At 50.3% G+C, this 16,430-nt stretch overlaps 1 protein-coding gene across 1 annotated transcript in view; it reads left to right on the top strand.

The window, feature by feature from the left end:
• DNA2 (DNA replication helicase/nuclease 2) overlaps nt 1-16,430 on the top strand; it is a 127,428-nt gene that overhangs the window by 31,289 nt on the left and 79,709 nt on the right. Inside the window, exons 7-8 of the mRNA XM_075348790.1 lie at nt 2,768-2,885; nt 12,430-12,595. Of these exons, the coding sequence (XP_075204905.1) occupies nt 2,768-2,885; nt 12,430-12,595 (284 nt within the window). The remainder of the gene's footprint in view (nt 1-2,767; nt 2,886-12,429; nt 12,596-16,430) is intronic.

The following is a 16,430-nucleotide window of genomic DNA, read 5'->3' as shown; positions in this document are numbered from 1 at the left end:
TCAGTCCTCTTCCATATCGAGAGGGAGTTTTTCTCCCCCAAGTGGACTGGCTACTCCTGACCACAGACGCCAGCCTCTTAGTCTGGGGAGCAGTGCACTGGCTCCACACTGCTTGAGGACGTTGGACGCCCCAGGAGTCTTCCCTTCCCAGAAATCATCCTGAAAATCATCGCGATCTTTCTCACGCTCAGGTCATTCCCCCCTTCTGCTAGCAGGTCGTTTGATTCGGGTCCAATTGGACAATGCAACAGCTGTGGCCTAGGTCAATCTGCAGGGAGGTACCAGCAGCAAGACAGCTTCTCGAGGTCCTCAGCATCCTCACCTGGGCCGAATCGACGGGGGTCTGTGTTTTCAGCGTTACACATACCGGGAGTAGAGAACTGGGCGGCGGACCTTCTAAGTCGCCAAGGGCTGGCCGCTGGAGAGTGGTTTCTCCACCCAGAAGTGTTCCCACACATCTGCACTCGCTGGGGTACACCAGACATGGATCTAATGGCCTCAAGGTTGAACGCAAAGGTACCCGCGTTCTTAGCCAGGTCACGTGATCCACAGTCCATCAGCGCGGATGCTCTAGTCTCCTGAAGTCGCTTCCGTCTACCTTTACATGTTTTTCGCCTCTGCCCCTGCTGCCGCTAGTAATCAGGAAGATCAAGGCAGAAGGAGTCCCGGTGATACTAATAGCACCGGACTAGCCCTGGTGCGCCTGGTATGCCGAATTAGTACAATTGCTCATGGCACCTCGTAAGCATCCCAGACCTGCTGAACCAAGGGCTCATTTCCCATCAGAACTCCAGAGCCCTGAAGCGGATGGCCTGGCTAGTGAGACCTGGACTTTAACAAGAGCGAGATTCTCTCCCGTGGTCATCTCCACCATGTACAGTGCCCGAAAGCCGGCCTTCATCCCGTATTTACCACCGTACGTGGAAAACTTTCCTTTTCCAGTGCAGGAAATCTATTGTCCAACCTATGCCTCTGGCGATCCCCAGAATTCTTGATTTTTTTTATTTTTTTTTTCAGTCAGGTTGCAAAAGGGGTTGGCCCTCAGCTCCCTTAAGGGGCAGGTTTAATCTCTCTCAATATTCTATCAATACCGCCTAGCTTGCAATCCGCAAGTCAAGACTTTCCTCAAGGGCGTTTCCCATCTATTTCCCCCGTACAAACGGTCGCTGGACCCATGGGACCTCAATCTCGTTTTGGACGGTATCCAGAGGTCCCCATTTGAACCTCTTAAGGAATATTCTCTTGCTCTTCTATCCTGGATGGTAACATTCTTAGCGGCGATTACGTCCATCAGACAAGTTTCGGAACTGGCAGCACTCTCTTGCCGCAAACCCTTTCTGATCTTTCATCAGGACAAGGTGGTTCTACGCCCTCTTCCGGATTTTCTTCCGAAGGTTACTTCCCCGTTTCATATGAACGAGGACATTGTTCTGCCTTCCTTTTGTCCACACCCAGTCCATAGGGTGGAAAGGTTCCTATATTCGCTAGACCTTGAGGGCTCTCAGATATTACGTACCCAGGACAGCCCCTTTAGGAACATGGACTTCTTGTTCGTCATTCCTGAAAGGCCTAAGAAAGGAGAGGCAGCTTCATAGGCAACGCTGGCTCGCTGGATTCGCTCTGCGATCCAGGAGGTCTACCACTTGAAACTCAAGCCCATTCCTAGTGGGCTGCGGACTTATTGCACGCGAGCAGTTGGCGCCTCTTGGGCATCAGGCTTCAGTGGAACAGGGGTGTAAGGCTGCGACCTGGTCTTGCCTACATACTGTTTCAAAGCATTACAGAGTCCTTACCCAGGCTTCGGCTGAGGCGAACCTAGGTAGGAAAATTCTGCAAACGATAATGGAGTACGTATCTCAGTAGGCGCTCCTGGCTATCTGGGACTGGTTACTAGTCCTTGGGTTGCGTTGTTTGTTTACCCACCCAGGGACTGCTTTAGGACGTCCCATGGTCCTGTGTCCCCCAATGAGGCGTCAGAGAAAAACGGATTTTTGTGTACTCACCGTAAAATCGTTTTCTCTTAGCCATCATTGGGGGACACAGCACCCTCCCTGTTGCCCTGTTGGGCCTTAGTTTTTTTCTCTCTCAGTACTTTTTTGTTATGAGTAGTCACTCACGTTTTTTGTTACTTGTTCTCTTACTGCTTGTGTACTAAAACTGAAGTAGCCTGGCTGGGCCAGGGGGTGTATACTGCAGGGGAGGAGCTAACATCTTTGTATCTAATTAGTGTCCTCGTATGGATAAGTAGCATAACACCCCATGGTCCTGTGTCCCCCAATGATGGCTAAGAGAAAACGACTTTACGGTGAGTACACAAAAATCCGTTTTTTTTTCTGCAGAAAAACTGCATCCATTATGCAGTGTTTCTGCAGTGATTTGAAGCGCACATGAGCTGTCAAATCACTGCAGAATTTTCTGTAGTGACACGACGCAACGTGCGCACGAGCCCTTAGTTATGTAGCAGAGCTGAGAGAGCTGTCCCCACACACACCAGGCTCTCTATAGAGATTGTACATTGACAGTGAGGTGTCAATCACTGGAGAGTGTGTTGGACTGCTATGTGTGTGACGTTGTAGTCCAAGCAATAGGGGTCCTTCTGCTTAAACAAACATAGCAAATAAACCACAGACTGGACTGTGACAAATCTGGCATCACTGAATTTTCTATGAACTCTTAGAGCATTTTGTCTTCAGTTTACATAGCAAAAACCTGCTGACACACTCCCTTTAATTTCACTTATTTTCTGGTCTACTGCTTTGTCTTCCAGGTTATTTTGTATACTTTGCTAAGTCAGGAAAGGAGAGAGGATCCTGAAGCAGGCTTACTGTTATATCTGAAGACTGGAAATATGTTCACTGTGCCTGCGAATCGTATGGACAAAAGAGGTTTGTTATATATAGACAAGATGTCGTGTAACTTATGTTAGTTATTTGTATTGGTCAAGTGCTGCAGAAAATGTTTGGTATATGTTCTGATATAAGCTTTCCTAAGCTCAGGCACATGCCAACTAGATAATTAGCTGCGAACATAAACATATACGAGCTCTGCATACTGATATTAAAGGAAACCACATTGTATTACACCAGAGGGCTCTTTCCTACAAATATCAAGTCATTAGCTGGAGCTATGCTGCTTATTATTCATTAAAACACATTTAAACTAGCCGAATACTAGTGCTCGTTATCAGCCAAATCATTCCAGCAATCGCCCGATGAACAAGCAAAACGCTCATTTATTAGGTGATTGCATTGTTTACCTCACCTGAAAAACGATCGTTTTAGGCATCACAACTCCAGATGTAAACGCGATGTGGGGCCAATAACATGATGATTGGAAACAGTAAATTTGGACAATCGGCTTACATAAAGTTGATGGTTCTAGCTATACCAGCAGAGAGGAATTAAAGAGGTTGGCCACTAGTTTTATATTGATGTCCTTTCCTTAGGATAGGTCATCAATGTCTGGTCGTCCGGGGTCCCACACCCGGCACCACCACCGATCAGCTGTTCCCGGTGCCTGCGGTGGTAGAAGGTGGCCAGAAATGCTCAGTTCCAGAGCTGCCCCGCCTTCTGATAGCGGCCACTGCTTGATTTCAATGGGAGGCGGATGTGCAGTACCTGGCCATGGACACTATCATTTGACGGGGCAGCTCCAGAACTGAGCATTTCAGGTTGCTGCTGCCAGGCTGTCCGACACCTGCCATAACTAATCGACGGGGTTCCCGGGTGCGAGACCCCGGCTGATCAGACATTAATGACCTATCCTAAGGATAGGTCATAATGTAAAAGTAAATGCGTTGGATGAATTAATCTTTTAATTCCTGTTTCTGTGGATGCCGCCTGCGCTGTGGAATTTTAAAATGCAAGAATAAAGATGTAAGTTACTTTTTACCAAGCCTGTGATCCGCTGGATTTTGTTCTATGTATCTTGATATTGGAGTCCGTACCTTGGATTCTCCGTGCTGGATCAGGTGTTTAAAACTCAGAAGGCAACGATAATACAGCAGTGAGCTGGATGTTTTCTACTATATCCTAAGGATAGGTCATTAATGTAAAAGTAGCGGGCAACCTCTTTCAAGGTCTGCAATTAGTTCATTATCCCAGTCTACCCTATAATGAGATGGTGTGCAGCCTGTAAGTGACAGAAACTAATAACTTTTTTTTTTTTTAATAAGGAAACCAATGGTGGTATACACAGAGGTCACAGTAATGCCTTTGTAGTTGTCATTGACTTCTCTGCAGAATGTTTACCCATAGATAAAAAAAATTAGATACTATAAAGCAGAAGGATTAGCGTACATTACATAGGTGGACTGGGGAAGGGGTATGAGCAAGTTGATGCAGTAAAGGGTTATTCCCAACATAGCAAGTTATCCCTTATCCATTGTGTGTAAATGTGCAGTCAATGGGTATTGTGTGCGGTGAATGTGTGTATTATCACGTCCATGTATGTAGTGAGTACTCTGTATAGGGTATCTTCGCCTAGCACTATGAAAGGGACATTGTGGTTATAATATTAGAGGATATTTTAAGGTTAATACAGATCTGTCTTATAATTGATGCCCAAGTTTATGCCGGCGCCTCCTCTTTCGTCCATCTTTGTCCTCCTTCTTCTAAAGCCGGCGTGTATGACACGTCCTACGTCATACACACTCGCCGGCAGTGAGGTCCTGTGCAGGTGCACTTTGATCTGCCCTGAGCAGGGCAGATCAAAATATTGTAGTGCGCCTGCGCGCTATCGGCGAGTGTGTATAACGTAGGATGTGTCATGCACCCCAGGCTTCAGAAGAAGGATGAAGATGGCTGAAAGAGAAAGCGTCGGCACCGGAGAACGGAGACGCCCATATGACCCAACTCCAATGCAGCGACCGCTTAGGTAAGTATTATAAAGTGATTTTTATGTTCTACACAGTGGCCTGGGCTTTTATATACAGCATGTTAGAATGCTGTATATAAGAGCCCAGTGGTGGTGGCTGCAGCTTATAGTCACCAAAACTGGTGACCGGTTCCCTTTAAGGGATTTTACGATCTATGCCTGCCTAATGCTAAGGTCAGCGGATAAATCTGTTGTTCTGACTTGCACTGATCAGAGTGTCGGCATATCCTAGTGATATGGCTCCACATTTAGTAATGGCTAAGCCCAACAGAGCAGCTTATTATACTGTATACAAAACAATATGGAGCGATTTGATAGAACTCTCTGATTATTGGCTTTCACACTGGAGTCCACGATATATTCTTTCAAATCTATTTAGTATATAATGTAATCTCGCATCGAGATCACTGCAATTCGCTCCTTACTCATGGAACCATTGCTATAAGATATACCGCATATACTCGAGTATAAGCCGAGACACTTAATTTCACCACAAAAAAACTGGGCAGACTTGTTGACTCGAGTATAAGCCTAGGGTGGTAAATTGAGCTACTGGTAATAATGTGCACATATTGTCCCCTGTAGTAATAAGCCCTCTAGTATTGTGCCCCATCCTTTAGTAATCTCTTCAATCGGGTCCCCTTCTTGTCCCCTATTATGCTGTTGTTCACACACACACTCCCACTCTTATGCTCACCTGTCCTCTGCTCCTGTGGTGTCCTCTTACCTGCTTCTTGCTAGCACAGAGACCCCCTTGGTGATCGTGGCTGGTGCAGGGGCCACCGCTGTTGTCGTCTGAACTTTACTTAAATGCTTTGCGGCACCGATTGTGGTGATCGACAACAGCAGCGGCTCCTGCACCGACCACGATCACCAAGAGGTCTCTGTGCCTGTGGTCTGCAAGAAGCAGGTAAGAAGACACAGCGGGAACAGAGGACAGGTGAGAATATTTTCTGTGGCAGTCTCACTTGAGTATAAGCTGAGAGGGGCGTTTTCAGCCTAAAAAAAAGGGCTGAAAAACTCGGCTTATACTCGAGTATATACTGTAGTTTTCTCCTAAAATGACATAAGTTCTTAGGCCAGGTTCACATGAGTCTATAAAACAATTGTCCAAGTTTCATCTAGAAAACTCTGATAATTTTAACTAGTGCAGAAGAAATTGGTGCATACTGCAAATTTTTATTTTTTTAACACAAATTCGGTCTGTGAAAAAATAAAAATATTAAAAATATTGCTCATCTGCACTGCCCCATTGAATAATATTGGTCGCAGTGCTCTCTATTTTTTTTCACAGACAGCAATCAGACCAAAAATATGTTGGTGTGAACTTATTCTTTTAGTATTAAAAATTTGTGATACTCCAGAAAAATGCTAATAGAGGTATTTTCTTCGGCGCTCCATTGGGAGACCCAGACGATTGGGGTGTATAGCTACTGCCTCCGGAGGCCACACAAAGCATTACACTAAAAAGTGTAAGGCCCCTCCCCTTCTGGCTATACACCCCCAGTGGGATCACTGGCTCACCAGTTTTCTGCTTTGTGCGAAGGAGGTCAGACATCCATGCATAGCTCCACTGTTTAGTCAGCAGTAGCTGCTGACTATATCGGATGGAAGAAAAGTGGGCCCATATAGGGCCCCCAGCATGCTCCCTTCTCACCCCACTTGTGGTTTGTAAGGTTGAGGTACCTATTGCTGGTACGGCGGCTGGAGCCCACATGCTGTTTTCCTTCCACATCCCCCTGAGGGGCTCTGAGGAAGTGGGATCTTACCGGCCCCAAAGCCCTGAGGCCGGGCTCCATCCACAGACCCATTGAACCTGCTGGATACGGAGCTGGGTACCGTTCAGGGACATGGCCCTGCACCATTCAGGTACTCTGTGTCCCCGTACACACAGGCACAGCACACTCCAGACTTGCTGGGTGTGCTAGTGCGCCGGGGACAGTAAAGGGTTACAGTCACTACAGCCTAGCTGAGTGACTTTATGTATGGGGAACTACCGCGCCGGACGCTCCGGGAGCGGCGGCGCGGCTGGGACTTGTAGTGCGCCGGGGACTTAGCGCCGACCGCGCTTTTACGGCGGCGGCGCTTATAAATCCAGTCCCCGGCTTTTGCGGCCTAGCTCCGCTTCGTTCCCGCCCCCACCCTGTCAATCAGCAGCGCCGAGGGCTGGAGCCTTATTTACATGCTCCAGCCCTCTCACTGGACACTGTGGGACGCCGGTTTCCCGCTCTGCCTTGGGGGCACGCCCACGGCCCGCCCCCTACTCACACGAGCGGGAGAAGGACGCCGGCAGCCATTCCTGCAGTCCGAGCTGAAAGATCGGACTCTGGGCGACCAGGCACAGGACTAGGGCGACCACACACCCGCTTATAGGCGGGCGGTAAGCGGCACCTGAAGTGCTGACCCCACTAAATACCGCAGTTGTCCATTGGTATTTTTATGCTTACACTGCATAGGTCGCTATTTTTGGCTATATGCCCTCTTAGATGGCGACACATCAGCAGCAGGAAAGCAGGGGTGCTAAGGCACAGGCTTTCTATGCTGCTTGTATTGCATGTACTGAAGTGTTCATGTGTATTTATGCTTGTATGCTATACACTGCACTGTACGGTCGCTAGTCTGGGCTATTTTCGCCTAGAATGACTAGATTACAGCAGCAGAAAAGCAGGGGTGCTGAGGCACAGGTTTTTTCTATGCTGCTTGTATTGCAGGGGTTGCAGTGTTCATTTGTACTTATGCTTGTATGCTATACATTGCACTATATGGTCGATATTCTGGGCTATATTCCCCTAGATGGCTAGTCTACAGCAGCAGAAAAGCAGGGGTGCCAAGGCACAGGCTTCTATGCTGCTTGTATTGCATGTGCTGCAGTGTTCATTGTACTTTATGCTGGTATACTATACATTGCATTGTACGGTCGCCATTCTTGGCTATGTCCTAGATGGCTAGTCGGCAGCAGCATATAAGCAACTCAGGCTTTCGATGCTGTTTTTACTGCATGTGATACTGTTCCACGGCACTGAACCCCATTGTGTGCAATGCTCCCCTGGAGCACTTGGTCAGCCGGGGTCTCTACTAGACGTGGCCAAAGGAACCACCTGTCAACCCTGTCCAAGGACAGGGATGGAGTTGCAATGGGATAGAGACTTGCAGTCCGGACAGGCCATGGGCAATCTGGATCATTGCTCCCTGGCCACCCTCATTGGGAATAAAATCGGTGCTCCGGGGGGGGTCCCAGGAGACTCTCTGTATGATGGGGCAGACGTAGCTGATCAGGACTTTGATCCTGACAACGCTCTCAATCCGGATACACCGGATGGTGACGCCATAAGGAATGATCCTATAGCGTCCATCAATGGAATGTTGGATCTTTCTCCCTCAGCTCCCCCAGCGGAGGAGTCAGCTTCACAGCAGGAGAAGTCCCTTTTCAGTAGCTCAAACGTAGATTGAGTATTTTTCTGGCCACGCTGACTTCAGAGAAGCAGTCCAGGAACACCACGCTTACCAGATAAGCGTTTTCTCCAAACGTATTAAGGATACACGTTATCCCTTTCCCCCTGACGTGGTCAAGCGTGGGACCCAGGGTCCAACGGTGGATTCTCCAATCTCCAGGCTTGCGGCTAGAGCTATAGTTGCAGTGGAGATGGGACTTCACTTAAAGATGCCAGACAGATGGACTCTGGTTGAAATCTGTCTATGAGGCTATCGGCGTGTCGGTTGCTCCGACATTTACAGCCGTATGGGCACCCTAAGCTTTTCAGCTGTTCTTGCACAGCTGGTCTTGAGCATATGTACATTTGTGCCGCAGGGGCGTCCGTAACCTCGCAATGTCTGCATTGCGACTTACCCTATTAATGCTGTCCTGGAAGGACAGTCGAGGTTTCGGTCATTCCCAAGCTCGGGCAAGTCCCAATTGTCCTCGTCCAAAAGAGCTGAAAAGCCTCAGAGGGGCTCAGTTTCCGGGGGCTCAATCACGCCCAAGGAAGGCAGCCGGAGGAACCGCTACCAAGGCGGTCTCCTCATGACTCTCAGCTCTCTCATCTCTCCGCATCCGCGGTTGATGGCAGACTCGCTCGCCTTTGCGACATTTAGCTGCCACAGGTCACAGACCGGTGGGTGAGGGACATTGTGCCCACGTGCACAGGACAGGGTTCTGTTCTCGTCCTCCGACTCGATTCTTCAGAACGTCCCCACCTCCCCACCGAGCCGATGCTCTTCTGCAGGCAGAAGGAGTGGTAATCCCTGTTCCTCTTCAGGAACAAGACACGGTTTTCCTCCAATCTTGTTGTGGTGCCAAAAAAGGATGGCTCTTCCCGTTCCGTTCTGGACCTAAAACTGCTCAACAAGCACGTGGAGGCCAGGCGGTTCCGGATGAAACCCTCCGCTCCGTCATTGCCTCAATGTCTCAAGGATATTTCCTAGCATCAATAGACATCAAAGATGCTTATCTCCACGTGCCGATTGCTACAGAGCACCAATGTTTTCTACGTTTCGTGATGGGAGACGACCATCTTCAGTTCGTAGCTCTGCCATTCGGTCTGGCGACAGCCCCACGGGTGTTCACCAAGGTCATGGCGGCAGTGGTAGCAGTCTTGCACTCACAGGGACACTCTGTGATCCCTTACTTGGACGATCTACTTGTCAAGGCACCCTCTCAAGAAGCATGCCGACTCAGCATGAATGTTGCGCTGGAGACTCTCCAGACGTTCGGGTGGATCATCGACTTCTCAAAGTCAAACCTGTCACCGACCCAATCACTAACGTATCTTGGCATGGTGTTTCATACCCTCTCAGCGCTAGTGAAGCTTCCGCTGGACAAGCAGCGGTCACTACAGACTGGGGTGCAGACTCTCCGTCAAGGTCAGTCGCACTCCTTAAGACGCCTCATGCACTTCCTCGGGAAGTTGGTGGCGGCAATGGGACGGTTCCGTTTGCGCAGTTTCATCTGCGTCCTCTTATTGGGACATTCTCCGCCAATGGGACGGGAAGTCAACATCCCTGAACAGGAAAGTATCCTTTTCACAGAAGGACTCTCTGCAATGGTGGCCTCTTCCCACCTCATTATCACAGGGAAGATCCTTCCTACCACCGTCTTGGGCGGTAGTCACGACAGACGCGAGTCTGTCAGGGTGGGGAGCAGTTTTTCTCCACCACAGGGCTCAGGGTACGTGGACTCAGCAGGAGTCCACCCTTCAGACCCATGTTCTGGAAATCAGAGCAGTGTATCTTGCCCTACTAGCCTTCCAGCAGTGGCTGGAAGGAAAGCAGATCCGAATTCAGTCGGACAACTCCACAGCGGTGGCATACATCAATCACCAAAGAGGGACACGCAGTCGGCAAGCCTTCCAGGAAGTCCGGCGGATTCTGATGTGGGTGGAAGCCACGGCCTCCACCGTATCCGCAGTTCACATCCCCGGCGTAGAAAACTGGGAAGCAGACTTCCTCAGCCGCCAGGGCATGGACGCAGGGGAATGGTCCCTTCACCCGGACGTGTTTCAGGAAATCTGTAGCCGCTGGGGAAGGCCGGACGTCGACCTAATGGCGTCCAGGCACAACAACAAGGTCCCAACCTTCATAGCACGGTCTCGCGATCACAGAGCTCTGGCGGCAGACGCCTTAGTGCAAGATTGGTCGCAGTTCCGGCTCCCTTATGTGTTTCCACCTCTGGCACTCTTGCCCAGAGTGCTACGCAAGATCAGATCCGACTGCAGCCGCGTCATACTCGTCGCCCCAGACTGGCCAAGGAGGGCGTGGTATCCGGATCTGTGGCATCTCACGGTCGGCCAACCGTCGGCACTACCAGACCGACCAGACTTACTGTCCCAAGGGCCGTTTTTCCATCGGAATTCTGCGGCCTTGAACCTGACTGTGTGGCCATTGAGTCCTGGATCCTAGGGTCTTCAGGATTATCCCAAGGGGTCGTTGCCACCATGAGACAGGCTAGGAAGCCCACGTCCGCTAAGATCTACCACAGAACGTGGAGGATATTCTTATCCTGGTGCTCTGCTCAGGGAGTGTCTCCCTGGCCATTTGCATTGTCTACCTTTCTTTCCTGCAATCTGGGTTAGAAAAAGGTTTGTCGCTCGGCTCCCTTAAAGGGCAAGTCTCGGCGCTATCCGTCTTTTTTCAAAAGCGTCTAGCACGATTTCCTAGGGTGCGCACGTTCCTGCAGGGGGTTCGTCATATTGTACCCCCGTACAAGCGGCCGTTAGATCCATGGGATCTGAACAGGGTACTAGTTGCCCTCCAGAAGCCGCCCTTCGAGCCTCTGAGGGAGGTTTCACTTTCTAGACTACACAGAAAGTGGCTTTTCTGGTAGCGATCACATCTCTTCGGAGAGTGTCTGAGCTAGCAGCGCTGTCATCCAAGGCTCCTTTCCTGGTCTTCCACCAGGACAAGGTAGTGCTGCGCCCCATTCAGGAGTTTCTCCAGAAGGTGGTATCCTCTTTTCATCTTAATCAGGATATCTCTTTGCCTTCTTTTTGTCCTCATGCAGTTCATCGGTATGAGAAGAATTTACATTTGTTAGATCTGGTGAGAGCACTCAGAATCTACATTTTCCGCACGGCGCCCCTGCGCCGCTCCGATGCACTCTTTGTCCTTGTCGCTGGTAAGCGCAAAGGGTCGCAGGCTTCCAAAGCCACCCTGGCTCGATGGATCAAAGAACCAATTCTTGAAGCCTACCGTTCTGCTGGGCTTCCGGTTCCATCAGGGCTGAAGGCCCATTCTACCAGAGCCGTGGGTGCGTCCTGGGCATTGCGACACCAGGCTACGGCTCAACAGGTGTGCCAGGCAGCTACCTGGTCGAGTCTGCACACTTTCACCAAACATTATCAGGTGCATACCTATGCTTCGGCGGACGCCAGCCTAGGTAGAAGAGTCCTGCAGGCGGCAGTTGCCTCCCCGTAGGGGAGGGCTGTCTTCGCAGCTCTAACATAAGGTATTTCTTTACCCACCCAGGGACAGCTTTTGGACGTCCCAATCGTCTGGGTCTCCCAATGGAGCGCCGAAGAAGAAGGGAATTTTGTTACTTACCGTAAATTCCTGTTCTTCTAGCTCCTATTGGGAGACCCAGCACCCGCCCTGTTGTCCTTCGGGATTTTTGGGTTTTTTCGGGTACACATGTTGTTCATGTTGAACGGTTTTTCAGTTCTCCGATGTTACTCGGAGTGAATTTGTTTAACCAAGTTATTGGCTTTCCTCCTTCTTGCTTTTGCACTAAAACTGGTGAGCCAGTGATCCCACTGGGGGTGTATAGCCAGAAGGGGAGGGGCCTTACACTTTTTAGTGTAATGCTTTGTGTGGCCTCCGGAGGCAGTAGCTATACACCCCAATCGTCTGGGTCTCCCAATAGGAGCTAGAAGAAAAGGAATTTACGGTAAGTAACAAAATTCCCTTCTTTATCCTGATGTAAAATCTGTAGTGTGACCCTCTTGGGTTACATTAGTAAATGTACGACCTCCTTTATTGTATGAATTGGCTGATTTACACCATTGGACTAGAGATATACATTTGGGCTCAAATTTGTTAATATTTTATGAATGTCTATTTCAGAATTATTGAAAATAAGGAACGAATTGTCATTTTATTTGACAAATGTGGTACATAAATCTGACAAGGGAACCAAAGAAATAAAGCTTTCCTCTCTCCCATCACTAATTGCTGACAAACAAGCGTGTAAATTTTGTTCTCAACTTCGGAACTGCGCTCTGTACAGCAGGTACTGTATTCATTATTCATTATTTTTTTTTTTTTTTAAAAGATTACATACTATAAGCCAGAATTGCACATATACAGCCAAGAAGTGGCAGCCATGATTGTCAGTCAGCAGTAAAATTGGGCAGCAGGCTCTTCTACTACGTTAGATCAGGCTATTTGTGGACATATAGCATTATGCTAGTTTAGTTATGACCAAATACATTTATATAGAAAGTAGTAATTGATAATTATGTGTACTGTATTTGTAATGCACCTTTCTTTATCGTTCCTATGGGAGACCCAGACCATGGGTGTATAGCTACTGCCCCCGGAGGACACACAAAGTTACTACACTTAAAACGTGTAGCTCCTCCCTCCTAGCATATACACCCCCTGCTAGCCAGTCCTAGCCAGTTTCATGCTTTGTGTCTGGAGGAATCACACACACACATGCATCCTTTTTTGATTTTTCATTTTTTCTAAAGATTTGGAAGAAAAGCGGGTCCACTGGACTCCCGGCATGTCCCTTCTCACCCCCCTGGCGGCGGTGCTGTTAAGGTTGACTTCAGGGCAGGAGCCCTTCATGCCGCGCTCCTTCACCATCCCTTAGGGGCTCTGGCTTGAAGTTAGAGCCAACACGGTTCTCACTGCCTGGCAGGAGACCGACCTCCATCCGCAGCCCTTTTGCGGGACCCTGCTGGACGGAGCACTGAACCCCCACCCCACCCAGGGACTGGGCCCTGCGTCTCAAAGCTAAGTATAGAGACGTTATTCAGAGGGTCCTTCTGCAATGTGGGGCACTTTTATTGGGGGGGACAGTGATTTACTTTGGTAATGCTGCTTTTTACTGTGTTTCCGGCCGGTTCCACGGTTTTTACTGAGAACCGCGCCGATGATGCCTGATTGTCGGCCGCATGCTTAACTCTAGGCCCCGGCTTCAGCCGCGGCCTAGTTTCGTTTCGTTCCCCTGCATGTCAGTCATGCAGGGGGACACTGCAGCGCCGCCCGCCGGCCGCTCTGCACAGGGGAGGACACTCCTATCTGAGGAGATGATTCCCTCCCCTGTACATCTTCTTAGCCCTCCGATTCCCGCTCCTGGGTTAACCCCCGCCCCCCCCTCACTCTGGCGCCATTTTCTCAGCGTTCTTAGAACACTGGTCGGCGCTGGCTGCTCTGCAGTGCAGAGGGAGTGAATATCTGGCTGGGGGTCCAGGCTTGGAATCCGGAGGGCACTCATATAGTGGCCTGATAAGTCACAACCTCTGGTTGTGCACTATTATACACTCTCAGGGCATTCTGAAGGAGTTAATTCTTTATTATAGAACCTCCTCCTCAGCAGCATGTCTCACTCTAGGAGCAAAGCTCCAAGGCTGTACACTACATGTTCTGCATGTAAGCTCACATTGCCTGAACCGGCACAGACCCACACTGTAATGGTTCTTATGTGGTGGTGCCTCAGCCTGGAGTCTCCCCAGGCTGAACCCCTGTCTTGGGTATTCTAGACATTCTAGACAGAGCCCCCACCTCTGCAGCATGTCTCACAGAGCGAGGCTGTAGGCTGTTTTTATTGTCCACTGCAGGTAGTCTCGTACGGCTGTACCGAGCTCATAACCACTGTGGCCCCTCAGCTTGGAGGCTCATTAATGGTCCCTCCAGCTGCTCCGGTTTCGGTGGCTGACCCCTGGGGGAATCCTATTTCCAGGGGTCGGCTGTCCCGGCATCTGCTGAGCATGCAGCCCCCTTCTCAGGGCGTTTTCTGCTTCAGCTCGCTCAGCGAAGCTCACAAGGGACTCTCCTTCTGGGCTCAGACCCCGTCCTCCTGACAGGGAGACGCAGGGTCCCCTGTCCTCCCCGTCCCGCAGCTCCGATTACGAGCTGACTCACTGGACGAGGAGGATGTCTCTACCAGGGGCTCGGACGCTACCTTATGTACATTGATCCGTCCGTAGGTGACGCAGATGCGAATGATTGGATTGCGTCCATTATACTTGTACTGGACCTCCAGGCAGAAAGGCATCAGTATACCTTTAACAGGACGAGGAGTGTGTTCCTTAACCACTCCAGTTTTCAGTTCCTCGGAACCAACTGGATGAAATTAAGGAAGCTCTTGGCGGGGAGTGTTCTTCCTTGCCACAAACCTAAACCAGGGAACCTGTCCAGGGCAGGAATCAGTTGAGGTTTCGGTGGTTTCCGTTCCTCCATCTGATCGTCCTCTAGCTCGGCCTAGGTTCATAGAACCAAATGGCTCGAAGCTGCGTCTTCAGAAGACCGCAGGAGATGCTGCCACTGAGTCAGCTTCCTCCGAGCTATCTAGCCACGCCAACAACCTCCTTGGTCGGTGGCAGGCTCTCTCCACTTGGCGACGTAGGGTGCTAACACGTCTCCGTTCAGGGGGGGCGGGATTATATCTCCCATGGCTACAGGATGGAATCCTGTCCACCCGCCAAACAGATTTTTTCTGTCAACTCCTCCCGGCTCCAAGGCCGCCGCCTTCTCACAGGCCGTGGCATTTCTTGCAGGCCAATGGAGTAATTGTACCGGCTCCCGACTGGGAACGGTTCTGAGATTTTTGCTTAAATCTATTCCTAGTCCCCGAAGAGGGCGGTGCCTTCCGACCTGGATCTTTAGCTTTTCAAGCATAGTCAGGTGTGGCGTTTTCACATGGAGTCTCGGTTTTGTTCCGTGTGTTTTTCACCGGATCAATCAAGAACCCAAGGAGATTCCCTAGCAGCCACCGGCATCAGAGATGCCTATCTGCAGGAGTCAATCGCAGTTTCACACCAGCGTTGACTACGTTTTGACAATCGGAGTGGTCCAATTCGTGGCTCTTCCCTTGGGGTTAGCCACGGCCCCTCGAGTATTCTCATTGGGGCAGCTGTGATTAGGGTCCTGCACCCCTAGGGATTGGCAGTGATCTTTTGCCCTGGACGGCCTTCTTGAGATTCTGTCGGCACTTGTGAAGCTGCTCTTAGTCGATCAGTAGTCCCTCCGCTGGCGGTCGACGTCGTTCTATCAGACACCATATACAGGTGCTGGTCAGACGGTGGCGTCAATGGAAGCGATTCCTTGCCCAGTTTCTCCTGCGTCCTCTGAGACTGGATGTTTTCCGCTGTACAAGCGAACTCCCTCCTCCCACGGGGTGGTGGCTTCGCCACTGACCAGGGGCTCGTTTCAGTGGTGGCTTCGGCCACTCTGTCTCAGGGGCGCTCCTTCCTGGCCCCGTCCCGGGTGATCCTCACCAGGATGCTAGCCTATCCGCCTTGGGAGCAGTATATCTCCACCGTGGAGCGCAGGGCGCTTGGACTCTGTCCGAATCAGCCCTCTGGATCAATGTGCTGGAAATCAGAGCTGTATTTCTAGCTCTCTAAGCCTTCACCATCTGTTGGCGGCTAGGCACATTCGAGTCCAGTCGGACAACGTGACAGCGTTTTCCTACATCAGCTTCCAGGGCGGGACACTCAGCCGCCTGGCAATCTTGGCGGCTTAACATTCTTCAGTGGACAAGTGACTCCTAGTCCACCGTATCCGCAGCCCACATCCTAGATGTGAAAACTGCGAGGCAGACTATTTCAGCTGTCCAACCGTGGTCCACAATCCTCAGGTTTTGCGGTAGACACACTGGTTCATGTTTGATCCCAGCTTCGTCTCTTTATGTATTTCACCCTCTACCTCTTGTCCAGAGTCCTGCGCAAGATCAGTAAAGGGGGCCGTCGGGTCATTCTCATACTCCAGACTGACCAGGCAGGCTTGGTACTCTGACCTGCTCCTTCTGTCCGTTGGGTTGCCATGGCATCTTCCGGACCGTTCAGACCTTTTCTCAAAAGGTCCGTTTTTTCCGTCAGAATTCTGGATTCTCA

The sequence above is a fragment of the Anomaloglossus baeobatrachus genome, chromosome 5 (assembly GCF_048569485.1).
Source record: "Anomaloglossus baeobatrachus isolate aAnoBae1 chromosome 5, aAnoBae1.hap1, whole genome shotgun sequence".
NCBI lineage: Eukaryota > Metazoa > Chordata > Amphibia > Anura > Aromobatidae > Anomaloglossus > Anomaloglossus baeobatrachus.
The sequence above is the reverse complement of the archived record's forward strand: the minus strand, read 5'-3'. Positions and strand labels throughout refer to the sequence as shown.